This window comes from Danio rerio, chromosome 5 (genome assembly GCF_049306965.1).
Source record: "Danio rerio strain Tuebingen ecotype United States chromosome 5, GRCz12tu, whole genome shotgun sequence".
NCBI classification, from domain to species: domain Eukaryota; kingdom Metazoa; phylum Chordata; class Actinopteri; order Cypriniformes; family Danionidae; genus Danio; species Danio rerio.
The window spans coordinates 73,133,068-73,152,873 of NC_133180.1; the positions used below are offsets into that span (position 1 = coordinate 73,133,068).

General features: G+C 36.9%; 1 protein-coding gene across 3 annotated transcripts; it reads right to left on the reverse strand.

The window, feature by feature from the left end:
* Window positions 1-319: 319 nt before the first annotated feature.
* On the reverse strand, window positions 320-19,457 carry rom1a (retinal outer segment membrane protein 1a). Of its 3 annotated transcripts, NM_200794.3 has the most exon segments (6): window positions 320-2,207; window positions 2,249-2,680; window positions 2,786-4,148; window positions 6,855-7,101; window positions 11,974-12,404; window positions 18,984-19,431. In NM_200794.3, coding segments are annotated over 4 exon segments (1,041 nt in total). In that variant the 5' UTR covers window positions 19,134-19,431; the 3' UTR covers window positions 320-2,207; window positions 2,249-2,680; window positions 2,786-3,935.
* Window positions 19,458-19,806: the final 349 nt, after the last annotated feature.

Consider the following 19,806-nt stretch of genomic DNA (forward strand, 5'->3'; position numbering starts at 1 on the left):
GTCCAACCCAGTACTAGTACGGTGTACCTAATAAAGTGGCCGGTTAGTGTATATTGCAATACGAATACAATTTCACGTCACATGCCTCAAAATTATGCAAATGATAGATTATAATACAGACTCAACATTGCATATCTTGCGATGTGACTATTGTGAATGATCACATTGCGATTTCAATGCTGAAATGATAAATTGTGCAGCCCTGATATACACAAATATAATATTATGAAAAAAATATGACTTTAAAAGAGAGATCTGTGAGGGGTGTACACATTTATGCGGAGCAACGTATTTCCATTAAACATCACTACACAACAAAGCAGTTCAAAATGTCAGATTTTATTAGACCTGACAGATTTCTGCGAGTACAGTGTTTCATAGCGGAGCATTGAGCATCATCTACACCCTCTTTTAACACTTACAATGCATTTAATTCCATGCTGAATGCAAAACAAAGATGACTTAATGACAGGTACGTATTTATGTTTACAATAGGCATTTAACGCTGAGTGAGAAAATTAATGCTTGGAGAAAACTATGAAATTGTGATACTTCTGATTGATTATTATTATAATTACTTTTATTGAAATTACAGAATTCTTAAAGATTGAGGATGGTTTGAACTCATTTTATCATGACTGTGTAGATTTCAGATTTTACACTTGTGAAAAAGGCAACCCAGGCTCATTCTGAAAGCGTACCTCTGTATACATTTCTGGAGAGCGCCAAATTTGTCCCTGGAGCTACGTTTTTGTTTTTTGGAGTTTTTGTTTTCTTGAATCCACCAGAGGCCGCTGTGTATGCTTGTTGAGATCTCAAATTTCTCTCTCGAGTGCCATTCGTGCCTGCTGTTCTCATGTAAATCCACCAGAGGCCACTGTTGACTGACTGAATGAATGACTGACTGACTGAATGACTGACTGATCGACTGACCCACCCTCCTTCTTCCCTAAACCCAACCAATAGAATTTTTAAAAGCACAGATTGACCCGCCCACCGACATATATGGTGAGCTAACCAGACAAACTGGTAACAGCTGGAATGCCGTCCATATGGAGGTAAGCAGTCAGCTAGTAAATGCGAAAAAAACGGCATCATACAACTCCGTAGCGTTCGTTTTAAAAATGAAATGCAGCCATACATACTTCTGGCTATATAATTCGCGATCTTCAGAAACGTTGATAGGCCTACGTTTTCAGAATGAGCCTATGTTGCAAAAAGGAGTGCATACTTATACTTTCTGTATCAAGGAAAAAAGTGTGCAAGTGAATATTTTAAACACTTGATAGTAAGAATGTTATTTCCAATTAAATAGAAACTATCTGTAGCTAAAATATATATTAAATGCAATCCTTTTGACCCACTTGTCGAGCATACCTGCCAACATTTGTCTCTGAAAATCTGGGAGACCGAGAGGGGGAGTGGTGGGGATGTCTAAGTGTCGGGGGTGAAGTGTCTGAATGACACAGCTAAGTAACTATGCACCGGGTTTCGGGCAGCCGCTGCGATTGGAAACTATACCAATGTCAAAGACCTGGGGGTGTTATAGACTGTACCAAAAACCTGAGGAATTAAAATTACAGGAGTTTTCCATGAGAAATAACAAAACGGGAGGGTGGTGGGAGATAGGTCTGACACACGGGAGACTCCCAGGAAAAAAACAGGAGCAGGTATGTTGTAAAGTCATGTTGCTAATTATTTCCAAGTTTCTCCTCACAGGTTTGAGCGTTTGTTTACTCACCCGAAGGTAAGCAATATCACATATTTAATCATAAATGCTGAAGAGATTGACAGATTTTGTTTTAAAATATTATAATAATAATGAAATCGGGTAAAATGCTAGGGTTTGTAAATTTATTTGGTAGTACTTTGCTTGAAGGGGTGTTCAAAAGACCAAACCTTTAAAATCATGACACATGAATGTGAATGAGATTTTATGCATGCTTATAACAACTGTCATTAAGTGTCATTCACTTTAAAACATTTTAAATGCAAAGATGACATCGTTTGTTATGACAATTTGACATAAACAAATACATCACAACCTGTTTTTGTCTTTGTCATGACAACTTGACATTACCAAGACAACAAAGCCTGTCATAAATCTGTCATAAACATGATTGTCAAGAAGCCATTATAGGCATGTCATGAATTTTATAACAGCATTATATATATATATATATATATATATATATATATATATATATATATATATATATGTGTGTGTGTGTGTGTGTGTGTGTGTGTATTTCTACATGGATTATCAATTACAACATTCATTTTATAATTATCCCTCCATGTTGGTGCTAACACGATCCCGATTTAACATCACCCTCCCTCAACAGTCCATAACTTCCCATTGAAAAGCTAAAACATAATGAGAAAAAGATAATTAAAATAATTTTTTTTTAAAGGGGAAAGGAAAAAAAGAAAGAAAAAACACTAATAAATTCAGTATGTATTTATATATTATTGTTCAGCTTAATAATCAAGAGAGTTAGCCAGCAAATAATCTAAAAAAAAGGGCGCCACACCTTGTCAAAGGTCTTTAAAAAGCCAGTAAGTGATAGTATACCCGTTTTTAATCTTATGCAAGTAAACAATTCTTTTATCCATGCATCAAAAGGGTGGAGAGACGTGTTTCCACTTTAAAAGGAAGAGACGTCTTGCTAGTAAAGTAGTAAAAGCTAAAGTAAATATATATGTGTATATATGTTTATGTATATATATATATATATATATATATATATATATATATATATATATATATATATATATATATATATATATAAAACCTTAATTACAGCAGTTCAAGCCAAATTTGTTTATAAATTGTCATTAAATATTAATGATGCTGTTAAAAATGATTTGACAGGGAAATGACACTTGAGACATTTCAATGACAAATACAGTTTGTTTCACTGAAAATGTGATCACATGACACAATTATAATGTCCTTATGACAATCTTGTGACAGATTAGTAACGTTGTCTTGGTAATGTCAAATTACCGACAAAGATGAAGACTGGCAGTGAGAGTCAGGTTACCATAGCAAACAATGTCATCTTTGCATTTAAAATGAGCAAATGACACTTAATAGTTGTCGTAAGCAAACACAAAATCTCATTCACAACGTGTCATATTATGATTATAAAGGTTTCTCGACAGTCTTATAAACGCCTCTACAAGTAAAGTGTTACCATTCATTCATTTCAGTCATTGAGTGGAGATTTGTAAATACCAATAGATGAATTATTGAATTGGTGGTTCATTCCGCTGTGGTGACCCCTCATAAACAAAGGACTAAAGGCTGATTTATACTTCTGTGTCAAGTGATCGCCGTGGCCCATAGCGCCTGCCTTGCGCGTCGTGCATTTATACTTCTGCATGCTGTTTGTGTTGCTCTGTAATAACTCTTCAGAAGTGCTAGCTGGCAGGAGGCTTTTATGTTTCTCTGTGTAGAGTTTCTTCGCTGGTGTTTTGTTTTATCTGAACGCTACCTTAATGTACAAGTAGCTAAAACTTGCTTATTCAGAAGTGGGAACCGGCGGACGTTCAACGTCTTTAATTATGAGGTAAACACTTGTCCTTCACAGGACTCAACACTTGTAAACACTCGCTCCATTGGGATCAAGTGGCTCTTAGCACCGCCCACACTTGTCACTGCTACCAAGCCAACCAATCACAGAGCTTGTGCTACGTGCCATTACGACATGTAGTTACAATTTTCAAGAGCTGTGCATCAGTGTCGGCCACGGCAAGGGGTCTGCAACCGCGCGAAGGCTGCGCTAGAGCAAACACGTACGCTTGACGCAGAACTATAAACCAGCCTTAACTCGAATTAAAATAAATGAATGTATTATTGGATTGATGACGATTTGTCAGCACTCTCAGCCTCCAGCTGGAAAGGTTTCAGATGTGGGATGAAGATGGTTTTAGCTGGTTGCGGCTCCTGCTTCTGCTTTATCTTCAGAAGATCCGACTTGATTCAGCAAAAGGAGCTTCATCACAGGATCCACGTACTCCATGATGGTCTCCTTCAAGGCTTTCTCCAGCAAGTAGCCTTCAGTGTCGATCTCCACGTTCTCCTGTCCGGCTACGGCTTCCATGGATGTTTGCAGGAGGCGCACGCTAGACAACACCGAGCACTGGATGAAGATTTAAGGGAGGTTGTGTGAGAGAATGGGTAGATATGGTTGATTAGTAGAGGTAATTATACATCATACTTAATATATAATATACTATCTGAAACTAAATATGAAAAAATGTGTACACATGAACATGTAGAATTCAGTTAATTAACTGTGAGAATAAAATCACACAGAGGTCTCATCCATAAAATAACCAATCTTACACTGTAATAAATGCTGTTTCAACTCCTAATACCCGACAAATTTTGTTTTATAACAGGAGGTCACTGGTTCGAGCCCCAGCTAGGTCAGTTGGCATTTCTGTGTGGAGTTTGCATGTTCTCCCTGTGTTGGCGTGGGTTTCCTCCAGGTGCTCCGGTTTCCCCCACAAGTCCAAAGGCATGTGGTATAAGTGAATTGGGTAAGCTAAATTGTCCAACCCAAGCTCATTGTGGAAACGTAGTCCCTCGGACGTTTCTGGAGACAGCGGGATACGTCTCGGGGGGTACGTACGGCCTTACATTTTTTTCAAGCGAACGCTGTGGGGCAGTGTGACGCTGTTCCCTTTCACGCTTGCCTTACCTCCTTGTGGAGGGCTTCCTCGCTGCAACCTGTTTGTCCACTCAGCTCAGCGTGTGCGTCGGCATGCTCGAGATGCAGAGAGGAGTCGACCACGGTGACCGGTTTCGAGTCCGGGGAAGAGCAGTTCCAGCAATCAGGTAAGACGAAAACGCAATCCCAAAAATTAAGTGAACGAGTTTCGTGACAGGGTGAGAACGCAGCGAAATCCGAAAACGCGGTAGAATAAAAAAAAATCAGGGCTTTTATTTTTTTGGACGACTTTTGTGAACTGTTGCTCGGGTTTAGGGAAGTGAGCGGGCGGGTCGATCGGTAAAATTGGTTGGGTTCAGGGAAGGAGCAGGGTGAGTCGGCCGATTGGCCGGTCGCGCAGTCAATCATCCGGTCAGTCGGACAGCGGCCTCCGGCGGGTTCACGCGAGAACAGCGCGGGCGCGAACTACGCTCGTGAGAGGCGTCTGAGGTGCGAAAAAGCACGCAACATCGGCCTCTCGCGGATTCGCGAAAACAAAAACTGCAGCCTTACGTACCCGCCGGGACGTATTCTGCGGTCTCCAGAAACTTCCGCGGGACTACATTTCCACAATGAGCCTGGGTTGAAATTGTCCGTAATGTATGTGGGTGAATAAATGTGTGTGGATGTTTCCCATTGATGGGTTGCAGCTGGAAGAGCATCCGCTGTGTAAAACATAAGCTGGATATAGTTGGCGGTTCATTCCACTGTTGTGACCCCTGATGAATAAAGGGACTAAGCTGAAGGAAAACGACTGAATGAATCTTGTATGTTTAATTTGTATTGTGTAAAACCCCCAATGCTTCTTTCTTTCTTTCCTTTTATTTGTATGGTTATTCACTGTTAAAATCACACATTCACCGGGTTCCACACATTTGTTTTTTGTTGGGACAACACATTAAGGAATTAAGTAAACATATTAATTTTTACAAATTTAAGTGCATTGAACATAGACCATTAAGTTGTTCCAAAAAAACTCAAGAATTGTGTAAAAAAAAAAAACTCATGAACTGAAGTATTTTGAACAAACAGCAAACAGATTTTTGAGGGAATCCTATTATTCTGTTATTTTTCATATTTATAAAGTATGTACAGTTGAAGTCAGAATTATTAGCCCCCCTGAATTAGCCCCCTGAAATAGCCTCCTTGTTTATTTTCCCCAATTTCTGTTTAACAGAGAGCAGATTTTCTCAACACATTTCTAAACTTAATAGTTTTAATAACTCATCTCTAATAACTGATTTATTTTGTCTTTGCCATGATGACAGTAAATAATATTTGACTAGATATTTTTCAAGACACTTCTACACAGCTTAAAGTGACATTTAAAGGCTTAACTAGGTTAATTAGGTTAACTAGGCAGGAGTGCGTTTCCCAAAACCATCATTAGCCAACTAAAGTCGCAAGTTCTATCATTACAAACATAGTTCCTTAATTTGGCGTTACCCAAATCCATCATTCCAACAAACATTCGCAAACTGTGTTACAAACTTGTGCACTTGCAACTACACCTCTGGAGCTGTAGTAAGAAACATAGTTCCTGGCTGTGTTCTATTCCCAGTTATCCCCCCTATGCCCTATTCATTTAGAACATTCTAAAGGCCCGTGCACACCGGGATGTTTTTTGCTCGCGTTTTCAGTCGACGTTTAACGCCTCGTGACTAAATAAAGGGCGCCAACATGATCGTGCACACCAACGCGCAAAACGCCAGGTGTAAAAGTGTCATTTTTAAAGAAACGCCTCATGCTTGTTTTTTTGTCTTGACGCACCGCGTCAAAACCTTCTCCACCAATCAGATTGCCACTTTTGTTCACGTACACGAAGCTGCTGAAGTTACCTTAAAATGGTGTTTAAACAATTAAAAACTGCTTTTATTGTAGCTGAAATAAAACAAATAAGACTTTCCCCAGAAGAAAAAATATTATCAGACATACTATGAATATTTCCTTGCTCTGTTAAACATCATTTGGGAAATATATTAAAAAGAAAAAAATTTAAAGGGGAGCTAATAATTCTAACTTCCCGTATATATTGTATATACTGTTTTGGGGCTTTATCATTTTTTTCAAAGTGTTTATAATGTCTTATCGTCACATGATTTCAGTAATGTGTAGTTCGACCTTTGACCGTACCTGAATGAGAAAGACGGACAGAACCACGGCTCCAATGGTGTTCATCAGCCCCATGAAGTAGTTGACCAGAGCTTCCCTGCAGCCGTGGATGAAGAGGTTGAGCTCCTCCGTCTCGTGCTCGTAGTTGTAGTGGGCAGAGTCGTTGGTGATTTTGTACTGGATGCAGGGTCTGGGAGAGCTGGGGTTACAGCAGCTGAAGGGCACACCGTCCACCAAATAGCGGCCGTCGACATTGCTCCTAATGCGGCTGGCGGATTAAGCATGGAGACAAAAGGAGTGTTAAAGGGAACTGTTAAAGGCATACTTCACCCTTAAACATATGCACCACAAGCTGATTTTGTCATGACAACTTGACATTACCTAGAAACTTGTAATAAATTTGTCATAAACATGTTTGTAATTAAGCCATTATACACTAACCGGCCACTTTATTAGGTACACCTGTGCAACTGCTCGTTAACGCAAATTTCTACTCAGCCAATCACATGGCAGCAATTCAATGTATTTAAGCATGTAGATAGGGTCAAGATGATCTGCTGCAGTTCAAACTGAGCATTAGAATGGGTAAGAAAGGTGATTTAACTGTGTTTAAACGTGGCATGGTTGTTGTTGCCAGACGGGCTGGTCTGAGTATTTCAGAAACTGCTGATCTGCTAGGATTTCACACACAACCATCTCTAGGGTTTACAGAGAATGGTCTGAAAAAGAGGAAATATCTAGTGAGCGGTGGTTCTGTGGGCGCAAATGCCTTGCTGATGCCAGAGGTCAGAGGAGAATGGCCAGACTGGTTCCCGCTGATAGAAAGACAACAGTAACTCAAATAACCACTCATTACAACCGAGGTCTGCAAAAGAGCGTCTCTGAACACACAATACGTCCAACTTTGAGGCGAATGGGCTACAGCAGTAGAAGACCACAACAGGGGCCACTCCTGTCAGCTGAGAACAGGAAACTGAGGCTACAATTCACACAGGCTCACCAAAATTAAACAATAGAAGATTGGAAAAACGTTCCCTGCTCTAATGAGTCCTGATTTCTGCTAAGATGGTATGTTCAGAATTAAGCATCAACAACAAGATAGAATGGATCCACCCTGCCTTGTATTAACAATTTAGGCTGGTGGTGGTGATGTAATGGTGTGGGGCATATTTTCTTGGCACATTTTGGGCCCATTAGTACCAAATGAGCATCATGTCAACACCACAGTACACCTATATTGTTGCTGACCATATCCATCCCTTTATGCCCACAGAAGGCTACTTTCAGCAAGATAACTCACCATGTCATAAAGAGCGAATCATCTAAGACTGGTGTACCTAATATAGTGGCCAGTGAGTGTATATATGTCCTGAATTTTTTTTACTGTCATTAACATTTTGTTTCACCTCAACTAGAGTAGTACAAGCTGAATTTGTAATTAAAATGTCATTAAATATTAATGACGCTGTTAAAAAACAATTTAAGGGTATAGGGGAGATTTTGGATACAGTCTGGATCTCCACGAGCAGGTTTGAAGACGTAAATAATACCATTAATAATAATCATTATTTACTCTTCTTTTAAACCTGTATGAGTTTCTTCTTCTGTTAAACTAGATAAACAAGATATGCTGAAAAAATATTGAAGCAAAAAACAGCAATTGATATCAATAGTAGGAACTAAATATACCATTAAAGTCAATGGCTGCTTTTTTACAACATTTGTCAGTATATCTTCCTTTGTATTTATCAGAAGGCAGAACCTCATAAACTGTTAACGATTTGTGTAAATTACACGGTATTTAACTGTAATATGAACTGAATTTTACTGTAGAACATTTATGCAATATGTTACTGTATTGTAAAGTTGTATTGTGGAAATTACAGTATATTTTACAGTGAATAAATGCAATACTGTAAATACATACACAGCAAGGTAAATAGTGTTGTAAATGTAAATACAGTACTTTTGCTGTAATTGATTTACAGTAAGTTAATGATAAACTGAACTGTATGATTAACTAAATTTTACTGTGGGACAGTTATGCAGTATATTACTGTAATTTAAAGTTGCATTGTGGAAATTACTATATATTTTACAGTAAATACATACACAACAAGGTAAATAGTGCTGTAAATATAAATACAGGGTGGGCCATTTATATGGATACACCTTAATACAATGGGAGTGGTTGGTGATATTAACGTCCTGTTTTGGCACATTAGTATGTGAGGGGACAAACTTTTCAAGATGGGTGGTGGGAGAAGAGGGTTGCATTGACAATTCAACACAATGGGCAGCACATTGAACACATTTTATAAGTGGTCAGAAACTTCTAGATAACTCATGAAAGAATAAAGCTACGTTAAAACCAATTGTTAAAACACCATTGTTTTTCTAGTGAAAATCCCAATACGTTTGATGTGTCAAATGACCCTCTTCCTATTGAAAAAACAAAAGTTGGATCCAAGATGGCCGACTTCAAAATGGCCACCATGGTCACCACCCATCTTGAAAAGTTTTCCCCCTCACATATACTAATGTGCCGCAAACAGAACGGTAATATCACCAACCACTCCCATTTTATTAAGGTGTATCCATATAAACGGCCCACCCTGTACAGTACTTTTGCTGTAATTGATTTACAGTAAGTTACTGATGAACTGAACTATAAAATGAACTCAGTTTTACTGTGGGACAGTTATGCAGTATGCTACTGTATTTAAAAGTTGAATTGTGAAAATTACGATATTTTACAGTTATTATATGCAATACTGTAAATACATACATAACAAGGTAAATAGTGATGTAAATGTAAATACAGTACTTTTGCTGTAATTGATCTTATGTGAACTGTATTGTACTGTTGGACAGGTATGCTGTAAATTACTGTATTTTAAAGTATAATTGAGGAAATTACTATATATTTTACAATATATATATACAATACAGTAAATCCATACACAACAAGGTAAATAGTGTTGTAAATGTAAATACAGTACTTTTGCCGTAATTGATTTACAGTAAGTTACAGGTGAACTGAACTGTATTATGAACTAAATTTTACTGTGGGACAGTTATGCAGTATCTTACTGTATTTTAAAGTTGCATAGTGGAAAGACTGCATATTTTACAGTAAATATATACAATACTGTAAATACATATACAGCAAGATAAATGGTGCTGTAAATGTAAATACAGTACTTTTGCTGTAATTGATCGTATGTGAACTGTATTTTACTGTGGGACGGTTATGCAGTATGCTACTGTATTTTAAAGTTGCATTGTGGAAATGACTATGTTTTACAGTAAAGATTTACAATACAGTAAATATATACAGCAAGATAAATGGTGCTGTAAATGTAAATACAGTACTTTTGCTGTAATTGATTTACTGTAATTTACTGGCGAAATGAACTGTAATATGAACTAAATTTTACAGTTATCCATATCTTATTGTATTTTAAAGTTGCATTGTGAAAATTACTATATTTTACAGTAATTATATGCAATACTGTAAATACATACATAGCAAGGTAAATAGTGTTGTAAATGTAAATACAGTACTTTTGCCGTAATTGATTTACAGTAAGGTAAAGGTGAACTGAACTGTATTATGAATTAAATTTTACTGTGGGAAAGTTATGCAGTATCTTACTGTATTTTAAAGTTGCATAGTGGAAAGACTATATTTTACAATAAATATATACAATACTGTAAATACATATACAGCAAGATAAATGGTGCTGTAAATGCAAATACAGTACTTTTGCTGTAATTGATCGGATGTGAACTGTATTATACTGTGAGACACTTATGCAGTATGCTACTGTATTTTAAAGTTGCATTGTGGAAATGACCATGTTTTACAGTGAAGACATACAATACTGTAAATATATACAGCAAGATAAATGGTGCTGTAAATGTAAATACAGTACTTTTGCTTTAATTGATTTACTGTAATTTACTGGCGAAATGAACTGTAATATGAACTAAATTTTACAGTTATCCATATCTTATTGTATTTTAAAGTTGCATTGTGAAAATTACTATATTTTACAGTAATTATATGCAATACTGTAAATACATACATAGCAAGGTAAATAGTGTTGTAAATGTAAATACAGTACTTTTGCCGTAATTGATTTACAGTAAGGTAAAGGTGAACTGAACTGTATTATGAATTAAATTTTACTGTGGGAAAGTTATGCAGTATCTTACTGTATTTTAAAGTTGCATAGTGGAAAGACTATATTTTACAATAAATATATACAATACTGTAAATACATATACAGCAAGATAAATGGTGCTGTAAATGCAAATACAGTACTTTTGCTGTAATTGATCGGATGTGAACTGTATTATACTGTGAGACACTTATGCAGTATGCTACTGTATTTTAAAGTTGCATTGTGGAAATGACCATGTTTTACAGTGAAGACATACAATACTGTAAATATATACAGCAAGATAAATGGTGCTGTAAATGTAAATACAGTACTTTTGCTGTAATTGATTTACTGTAATTTACTGGCGAATTGAACTGTAATATGAACTAAATTTTACAGTTATCCATATCTTATTGTATTTTAAAGTTGCATTGTGAAAGTTACTATATTTTACAGTAATTATATGCAATACTGTAAATACATACATAAGATAAATAGTGATGGAAATATAAATACAGTACTTTTGCTGTAATTGATCTTATGTGAACTGTATTTTGCTGTTTTAAAGTTGCATTGTGGAAATGACCATGTTTTACAGTGAAGACATACAATACTGTAAATATATACAGCAAGATAAATGGTGCTGTAAATGTAAATACAGTACTTTTGCTGTAATTGATCTTATGTGAACTGTATTTTGCTGTTGGACAGGTATGCGGTATATTACTGTATTTTAAAGTTGCTTTGTGGAAATGACGGTAAAGAAATACAATACAATAAGATATACAATACTATAAATACATATAGAGCAAGGTAAATAGTGTTGTAAATGTAAATACAGTACTTTTGCTGTAATTGATCTACAGTAAGTTACCGTAAATTCTGCAGGAAATTGTTAACACTGTACAGGATGGCAGAATTTTTATTTTTAGGATGAGCTATTTCTTTGACTAAAATTCTGTTTTACTCACTCCTTAACTTCCTTAGAGCTGAAATCCAGGTAGCGGTTGCTGATCCACTGCACCTCGAACCAATCCCTGTAGTCTGTGTTTCCGCAGCAGTGGAACTCCATCTGAAGCCGGTCGATGGTCTGCTTTTGGAAGCAGCGGCCCGGGATATCGGTGTCCTTGTAGAAGCGGATGCCGTTCTTTAGGCCGATTTTCAGCGAGGTCTCCAGGCTGCCCTTCATGATGTAACTCAAGATGATTGAAATCAACATGAGGGTGGTGAAGAAAATGGAGCAGCCAAAAAAAGGCTTCATGTAGGTCTTCCACCGTGGGAAACGCCCGGCATCCAGGGCATCCTGGCAGATTCGACTGGCAAAGTAATTGCCGCCCATCGAAGCCAGACCCACAATCATCAAGGTGTTGGGCACACAATGGATGTCTGTGTTGTCCATTACCTGACGGAAAGCAGGATGTTAATGTCAGACAGATTGCATTTTGCATGTATTGTGTACATCAGGTTGTTGACATTTTGAGACTTTATCTTTCAAAATAGCATAGCAAAAACTAATTTAGACAATTGTTTTCAGCTTTTAAGGATACTGGAAAACTTTCGGGTAATGCAATAATATAGGTGTAAAATAGGTGTCTGTTATGTTAATAAAGAGACTCTGGTGAATTTGTTAAGTTGGGGCTGTATTAATTTTCGACCCCAAATCATTATGACAGTATAGAAAATGCCAAATTTACTTTGACTTGTATTTCATTGCAGAAATATGAACACAAAACATTTCATATTTTGTCTGGTCAACTTCATTCAATTATTCATTCATTTTCTTGTTGGCTTACTTCCTTTATTAATCTGGGGTCGCCACAGCGGAATGAACCGCAAACTTATCCAGCACATTTTTATGCAGCGGATGCCCTTCCAGCCGCAACCCATCTCTGGGAAACATTCACACACACATTCACTCACATAAACTCACACTCCTACACTATGGACAATTTAGCCTACCCAATTCACCTGTACCGCATGTCTTTGGACTGTGGGGGAAACCGGAGCACCCGGAGGAAACCCACGCAAACGTAGGGAGAACATGCAAACTCCACACAGAAACGCCAACTGAGCATTTCCAAGGTTTGAACCAGCAACCTTCCTGCTGTGAGACGACAGCACTACCTACTGCGCCACTGCCTCGCCCTGGTCAACTTCATTTCATTTGGAAATGTACAGTTGAAGTCAGAATTATTAGCCCACCTGAATTATTTGCCCCGTTTAATTTTTTCCTCAATTTCTGTTTACTGGAGAATAAAATAGTTTTAATAACTCATCTCTAGTAACTGATTTATTTTATCTTTGCCATGATGACAGTAAATAATATTTGACTAGATATTTTTCAGGACACTTCTATACAGCTTAAAGTGACATTAAAAGGCTAAACTAGGTTAATTAAGTTAACTTGGCAGGTTAGGGTAATTAGCCAAGTTATTGTATAACGATGGTTTGTTCTGTAGACTATCGAAAAAATATTGCTTAAAGGGGCTAATAATTTTGCCCTTATAATGGTTTTATAAAAAAATGTAAAACTGCTATTATTCTAGTCGAATTAAAACAAATACAACTTATTAAAAATATTATCAGTCATACTATGGAAATTTCCTTGCTTTGTTAAACATCATTTAGGATATAAATTAGGATATATATTTGTACAATTTTTATTTTTAAATTGAAGCAACTTAAATTCAAGTCAATCATATCTTAGTGATCAATAAAACTGTCAATGAAACATATGAGGCGCAATAGTTCAGTTATTTACTGCAAATAATATGCTGTACTAAACAGATAGTATACTATGTACTAAACGCATAGTATATAACAGCTAAAACAAAAAATCCAATAAAACTAGTTGATACACCATTAAAATATTATAGTAATTTATTGTAAAGGGAAATATTTTGACATTAGCATTATGCATATTGTTTTATATATATATATTTACAAATCCTCATTAATAAATTACACTACATAATGCAGTAATTTGTAGTAGTACTTACTATAAATTACTAAAGTTTTTTTTGAGCACAGCATCAGAAATTAAGATGTTGCATCTTAACATGTACATCTCGAGGTATGGTCAGAAAACTCCTGCTTCAGAAATAACTCCTCCCTCAGTCATCTTTCCATCAAGGAAGTTTCTCGTACTAGCCTAATTTGGTTTGCGACGTCACCGACTAGAGGTGGCAGTAACGCACCAAAAAGTTTGTTGTCAACAACCGTAAAACAGGAAGAAAAAGAACTCGTCATCCCCACCATCACATGGATTTACTTTCATCGGCTAAACAACGGCTTCCCAGCTGTGTGAATGTCACTGCCATCACTCATTGATCTGCGATTGGTAAATGTAGCTTGTGTTGATGCTACTGCACAACGTGACTAATAAAATTGCTTCGCTACTGAAAAGCTATTGGATTTAGAAAGTAGCGACGCTACCGCCACACTACTGAGAAATGTAGCTAAGCTAGTAGCGTCACTACTTGTAGCAACGCTACTGCCCAACACTGGAAGATACATCCACAAATGCCAGTTAAAACTGTACTGTGCCAAAGGTAAGCCCTACATTAACAGTGTCCAGTAGCACCGTCGACTTCTCTTGGCTCGGACGCATATGGGATGGGCCATCACACAGTGCACATGTCAACCCAAGCTCATTCTGGAAACGTAGCCTGGCGGACGTTTCTGGAGACCGCAATTTACGTGGCCGGAGGTACGTATGGCCGCGTTTTTTTTATTTAATCGAGTGAACGCTGCGGGGCGGTGTGATGCTGATCCGTTTCTCCTCTTCATGCTCGCCGGCTGACGGCTCACCTCCATGTGGAGGGCTTTCCCGCCTTAACCAGTTTGTCCGCTTAGCTTGCAGCATTACATCTGCGGAGCAGAGGCCTGGTGGGAGGAAGAACCGGCCACGGTGACGACCGGGATCGAGTCCGGGGAAGAGTGGTTCCAGAAATCAGGTAAGATGAAAAACAATCCAAAAAAAATAAAAGCGAACGAGTTCGCGAGATCCGAAAACGGGGTCAAAAGCGGACGACGGCTTTTGCAAATCGTTACTTGGGTTTAGGGAAGGAGGAGGAGGAGGGCGGCCAATCGGTCGATCGTTCAGCCAGTCAGTTGGACGGACGGCCGCTCCACATCGGCCTCTCGCAGATTCGCAAAAACAAAAACTGCTCGAATACACACCTCCCGGGACGTATTTTGCGGTCTCCAGAAACGTCCGCGGGGCTACGTTTCCACAATGAGCCCGAGTTGGCAGATGTGTACTGTGGCAAAGACTATAGAATACACAAGACAGTGTGACGGTCAATATGGTGAATAAAGCCCCGCCTTCTAGTACAAGAGCCAATCATTGATAGATATATGGAAAATAAAGCCCGCCTTCTAGAACAGGAGCCAATCATCAATCGCTATGGGCTGACAATACTCCGGGAGAGGGGCTTAAATCAGACGTGAGTTTCTGCAGATTTTGTGTGGTTTGGACGTTTCGAAATGAAACTAAAGGGACAGTTGTTGTTAAATTTTAATACTGATTCCTAATATGAAATTCAATCATAAAGCTTGGCAAGCAATTTTGGAGAATTTGAAGTTTCCCCATTCATACAGAATGCCAAACAAAGGTGGCCGCCAAGTGAAATGACTTGCCTTAGAGAGAATTTGACTGTGGTCGGATGAATTAGTATTTCAGGTATTTTTGGGGGGGGGAAAAATAGACACCGTGCGCTCCAAGAAGAGGATCATCCAGACTGTTACCAACAACAAGTCCAAAAACCAGGGTCTGTCATGGTATTGGGTTATGTTAGTGCCGTTGGCAAAGGTAACTTGCACTTCTGTTATGGCAACATTAACGCTGAAAGTACACAGAGATTTTGGAGCACAATATTCTGCCTTCTTTTCCAGGGACACCCATGAATATTTTAACAAGACAAGGCAAAACCACATTCTGCACACATTACAAAGTCCTGGCAGAGGAGGAAGAGAATACAGGGACTGGACTGGCCCTCCTGCAGTCCTGACCTGTCTCCAATAGAAAATGTGTGGCGCACATTGAAGACCCCGTACCCACCCATTGCCCACCTTAAGACTTGTTTGCACTAATGGACAAAATTAAACATGTAACTTGGTGTCTGCAGTCCCTTAACATCTTTTAAGTGCTGTGAAAAGGAATGGCAACATTACAAAGTGGTAAACGATTTACTGTGACAACTTTTTTTTTTAATGTGTTGCAAGAACCAAAATTGGAATATGTGTTTTGAGAAAAAAAAAAACTATTAAAAATCATGAGGAGCACATTAAATAATGTTTGTTGTATTGTCATTTGCAATGAAACAAAAGTAAATTTAGAAATCTTTACTTTTTTATTTGCATACTTATAAGGAAAATCTAAATCTAACTTGTATGTCATATTTGCATATATTTTCATGTATCAGATTTCTATATACCTGCTTTATGCAGTTCACGTTACATTATTGTATTACTTTCATTCATTCATTTTCTTGTCGGCTTAGTCCCTTTGTTAATCCTGGGTATTAGCGGAATGAACCACCAACTTATCCAGCAAGTTTTTACGCAGCGGATGCCCTTCCAGCCGTAACCCATCTCTGGGAAACATTCACACACACATTCACACACACACTTATACACTACGGACAATTTAGCCTACCCAATTCACCTGTACCACATGTCTTTGGACTGTGGGGGAACGCAGGCAGGGAGAACATGCAAACTTCACACAGAAACACCAACTGAGCCGAGGTTCGAACCAGCGACCTTCTTGCTGTGAGGCGACAGCACTACCTACTGCGCCACTATCGTATAACTTAAACTACCTAAATTAAAAGTTTAATTTATTTTTAACAAAATATTTTTATGTTTTTTTTACTGTGATAATCCTGGATCTAAGGCTATTTTTAAATAATTAACAGATTAGCTGAGCACTGCATATATATATTTGTGTAAATCAAGTCAATTTCTAGTATGCTTACACTGTAAAAAAAAAAAAAAAAATAGGGCTCCACACAATTCACATTGTACCAACACAAAACCATTAAGTTAACACAACAAATTTAAGTGGATTGAGCATAAAATAATTAAGTTTTCCCTCAACAAATATCCAGAAGTGTGTTGTTTTAGCTCATTTCAAGTAGTTTGAACAAGTAGCAATAAATAAATAAATAATAAAATATGAATATTTGAGTGTAATATTATCATTTTCATTTTTTGAGTAGTCATTTATTCAATAATAAGGAAAATATTCAAACTCTACGTACTGTATATGTGAATATAAAATCACTGGTGTGGAAAATCTATGCAGTATAATCATGTATGGCCTGCTTAAGACAGATGCCATTGTTTCTCTGACCCATAGACTGTGGAGGAGCTCATTTGTAAAGGACAGCTCCTTAAGCCTATTATGACTGGCTTAGATAATATTTATATTCATATGGGTTAATCCCTGCCAGACACTTGTGAACCGTTTGAGCCCTTAAAGAGACAGTTCACTCAAAGATGAAAATTAACTCATCATAGCATCCTTTATGTGGCTGTAAATGTTTCTTTCTTCTGTTAAACACGAAAGAAGATATTTTGAAGAGTGCTAGTTGCTGGCATTAATCAACTTCCATAGAAAAGAAAAAAATACTATGAAATTCAATGGGCAACAGAAACCAGCGTTTTTCAAAATATTTTGTGTGCGTGTGTGTGTGTGTGTGTGTGTGTGTGTGTGTGTGTGTGTGTGTGTGTGTGTGTGTGTGTGTGTGTGAGAGAGAGAGAGAGTGTTTAACAGAGGAAAGAAATTCAAACAGGTGTTGAACAAACAAAGGGTGAGAAAATGATGACAGCGTTTTAATTTTTGGGTGAACAATCCCTTTAACATCGTTTTTCATTAAGACATTTGACAAATCCAATTGAGATTCTATAACAGGGGTGCCCAAACTCTGTCCTGGAGTATCAGTGTCCTGTAGTTTAGTTTAGTTTAGTTTAATTTAATTTACAACCCCAATCAGACACACCTGGGCTAGCTAATCAAGGTCGTATACTAGCCTTTCTAGAAATATCCATGCAGGTGTGTGGAGGCAAGTTGGAAATCTGCAGGACCAAGTTTGGGCAACCCTGTTAGATTGTCTTCTGCAAACTTAATAAGGCCCCCAAATTAAGTTATCATACAAAACAATATCTCACAAAAGTTAAATAACTTAAAGTGGAACTATTAGCCTAACACTCAATGTCAATGTCTCTTTTGAAGTTTAGAAATAATAATTGTGATTGCATGAAATATTTAGAATATCGCACAGAATGCACTAAATTGTTAGCAAAAAAATTATCAAAATAAATTTCTATTAATAAATAAAACATATTTGAATCAATAAATAAATATTAAAATAAAATAAATAAAATAAAATACATTTTCATTTAAAAAACATTCATATAAAATAAAATATATTTCAATCAATAAATAATAATGAATAATAAAATAAAATAAATAAAATATATTTTCAATCAATAAATATTAATATTAAAATAATAAAATATATTTTAATCAATAAATGATAAAATAAAATATAATTTCAATCAATAAATAAAAATATAAATATAAAAATAAAATATGTTTTCAATCAATGAGTGTTTTTAAAATAAATTTTTAATCAACAAATAACAAAATAAATAAAATAAAATATATTTTCTATCAAGAAATATAACAATAAAATAAATTAATTATATATTTTCAGTCAACAAAGTAAATGATTAGGAATCATAAATGTGATTGCATGAAATATTTATAACGTTACACAATGCATTTAATTGTTAGCAAAAATTAAATAAAATAAATTTTTTATCAATAAATAATAAAATAAAACATAAATAAAATCAATAAAATAAATAATAAAGGAATAATAAATGGGATTGCATTAAATATTGCACATGATGCATTAAATTAGCAAAAATAAAACAAAATAAAATACAAATATGAGGGTTTTATGGATACCTCTCCCCTCCTCCGTAGCTCAGTCTTTAGGAAGCATCCTAAAGTGAAGGTGATCGCTCCACCCACCGTCGCCAACCACGACAGCATCCATAAACCCTGGGCCAACTTCACCCTTTTCTGAAACGTGAACTTCATCTTACCCACGACCATTGTGACAGATTATAATGGAGTAAACTTGACCGAAAAAAAGGAAGTGTTGAAAATAAGCTATTAAAAATGAGAAGTTCCCGCGAATTGAGCTGAAGCTGCAGAAATAAAATAAAAAAGGTAGATAAGTACTCGGTGTAATCCTTCAGTTGTTCAATAAAATCAGTTTCATCCAAACAATTCAGCCGCTATTCTGTATGCCGTCGTCAATTAATCCGTTAGCAAAGGTCAGACCGGATGTTTTGTGTGGTGATCCCCCCCGAGATGCCCACTCAGTGCCCTTGCACCTCCATGCCCATGCTTGGGTGAGACACACTGGATTTGGACAAAGTTAGAGGTCTTGGGCGTCTTACCTGTAATCTCTAAACTATCCTATTACAACAGCTCTCTCCAATGGGAAACAAGGCCACTGTCTGCTCAGCAAAGCCAGTGGTGCATCTCTCACATGAGGATAAAGATGATGAATAATGACAAGGAAGAGATTGGAAGTGCATGAAGAAAGATGGCAGCCATAGTGCTTAAAGGGATAGTTCATTGAAAATTGAATACACTGAAAAAATTATACATTGGATGTACTCGTTTTTTTAAAGGGCACCTATTATGAAAATTATTAGTTGTTTGGACAGAACTGTGTGTGTGTTTAGAGCATACCTGCCATTATTTATCTCTGAAATCC

What these genes read in the sequence shown, in the direction of transcription:
- rom1a (XM_073950050.1), bottom strand. Translation starts at nt 19,133, where the DNA reads ATGGTCGTGGGTAAGATGAAGTTCACGTTTCAGAAAAGGGTGAAGTTG. An exon ending in AGCTACGGAGGAGGGGAGAG is followed by an intron (nt 12,405 to 18,983) that starts GTATCCATAAAA and finishes GCTTTCCGTCAG; the next exon opens with GTAATGGACAACACAGACAT. An exon ending in AGCTCTAAGGAAGTTAAGGA is followed by an intron (nt 7,102 to 11,973) that starts GTGAGTAAAACA and finishes TTAATCCGCCAG; the next exon opens with CCGCATTAGGAGCAATGTCG.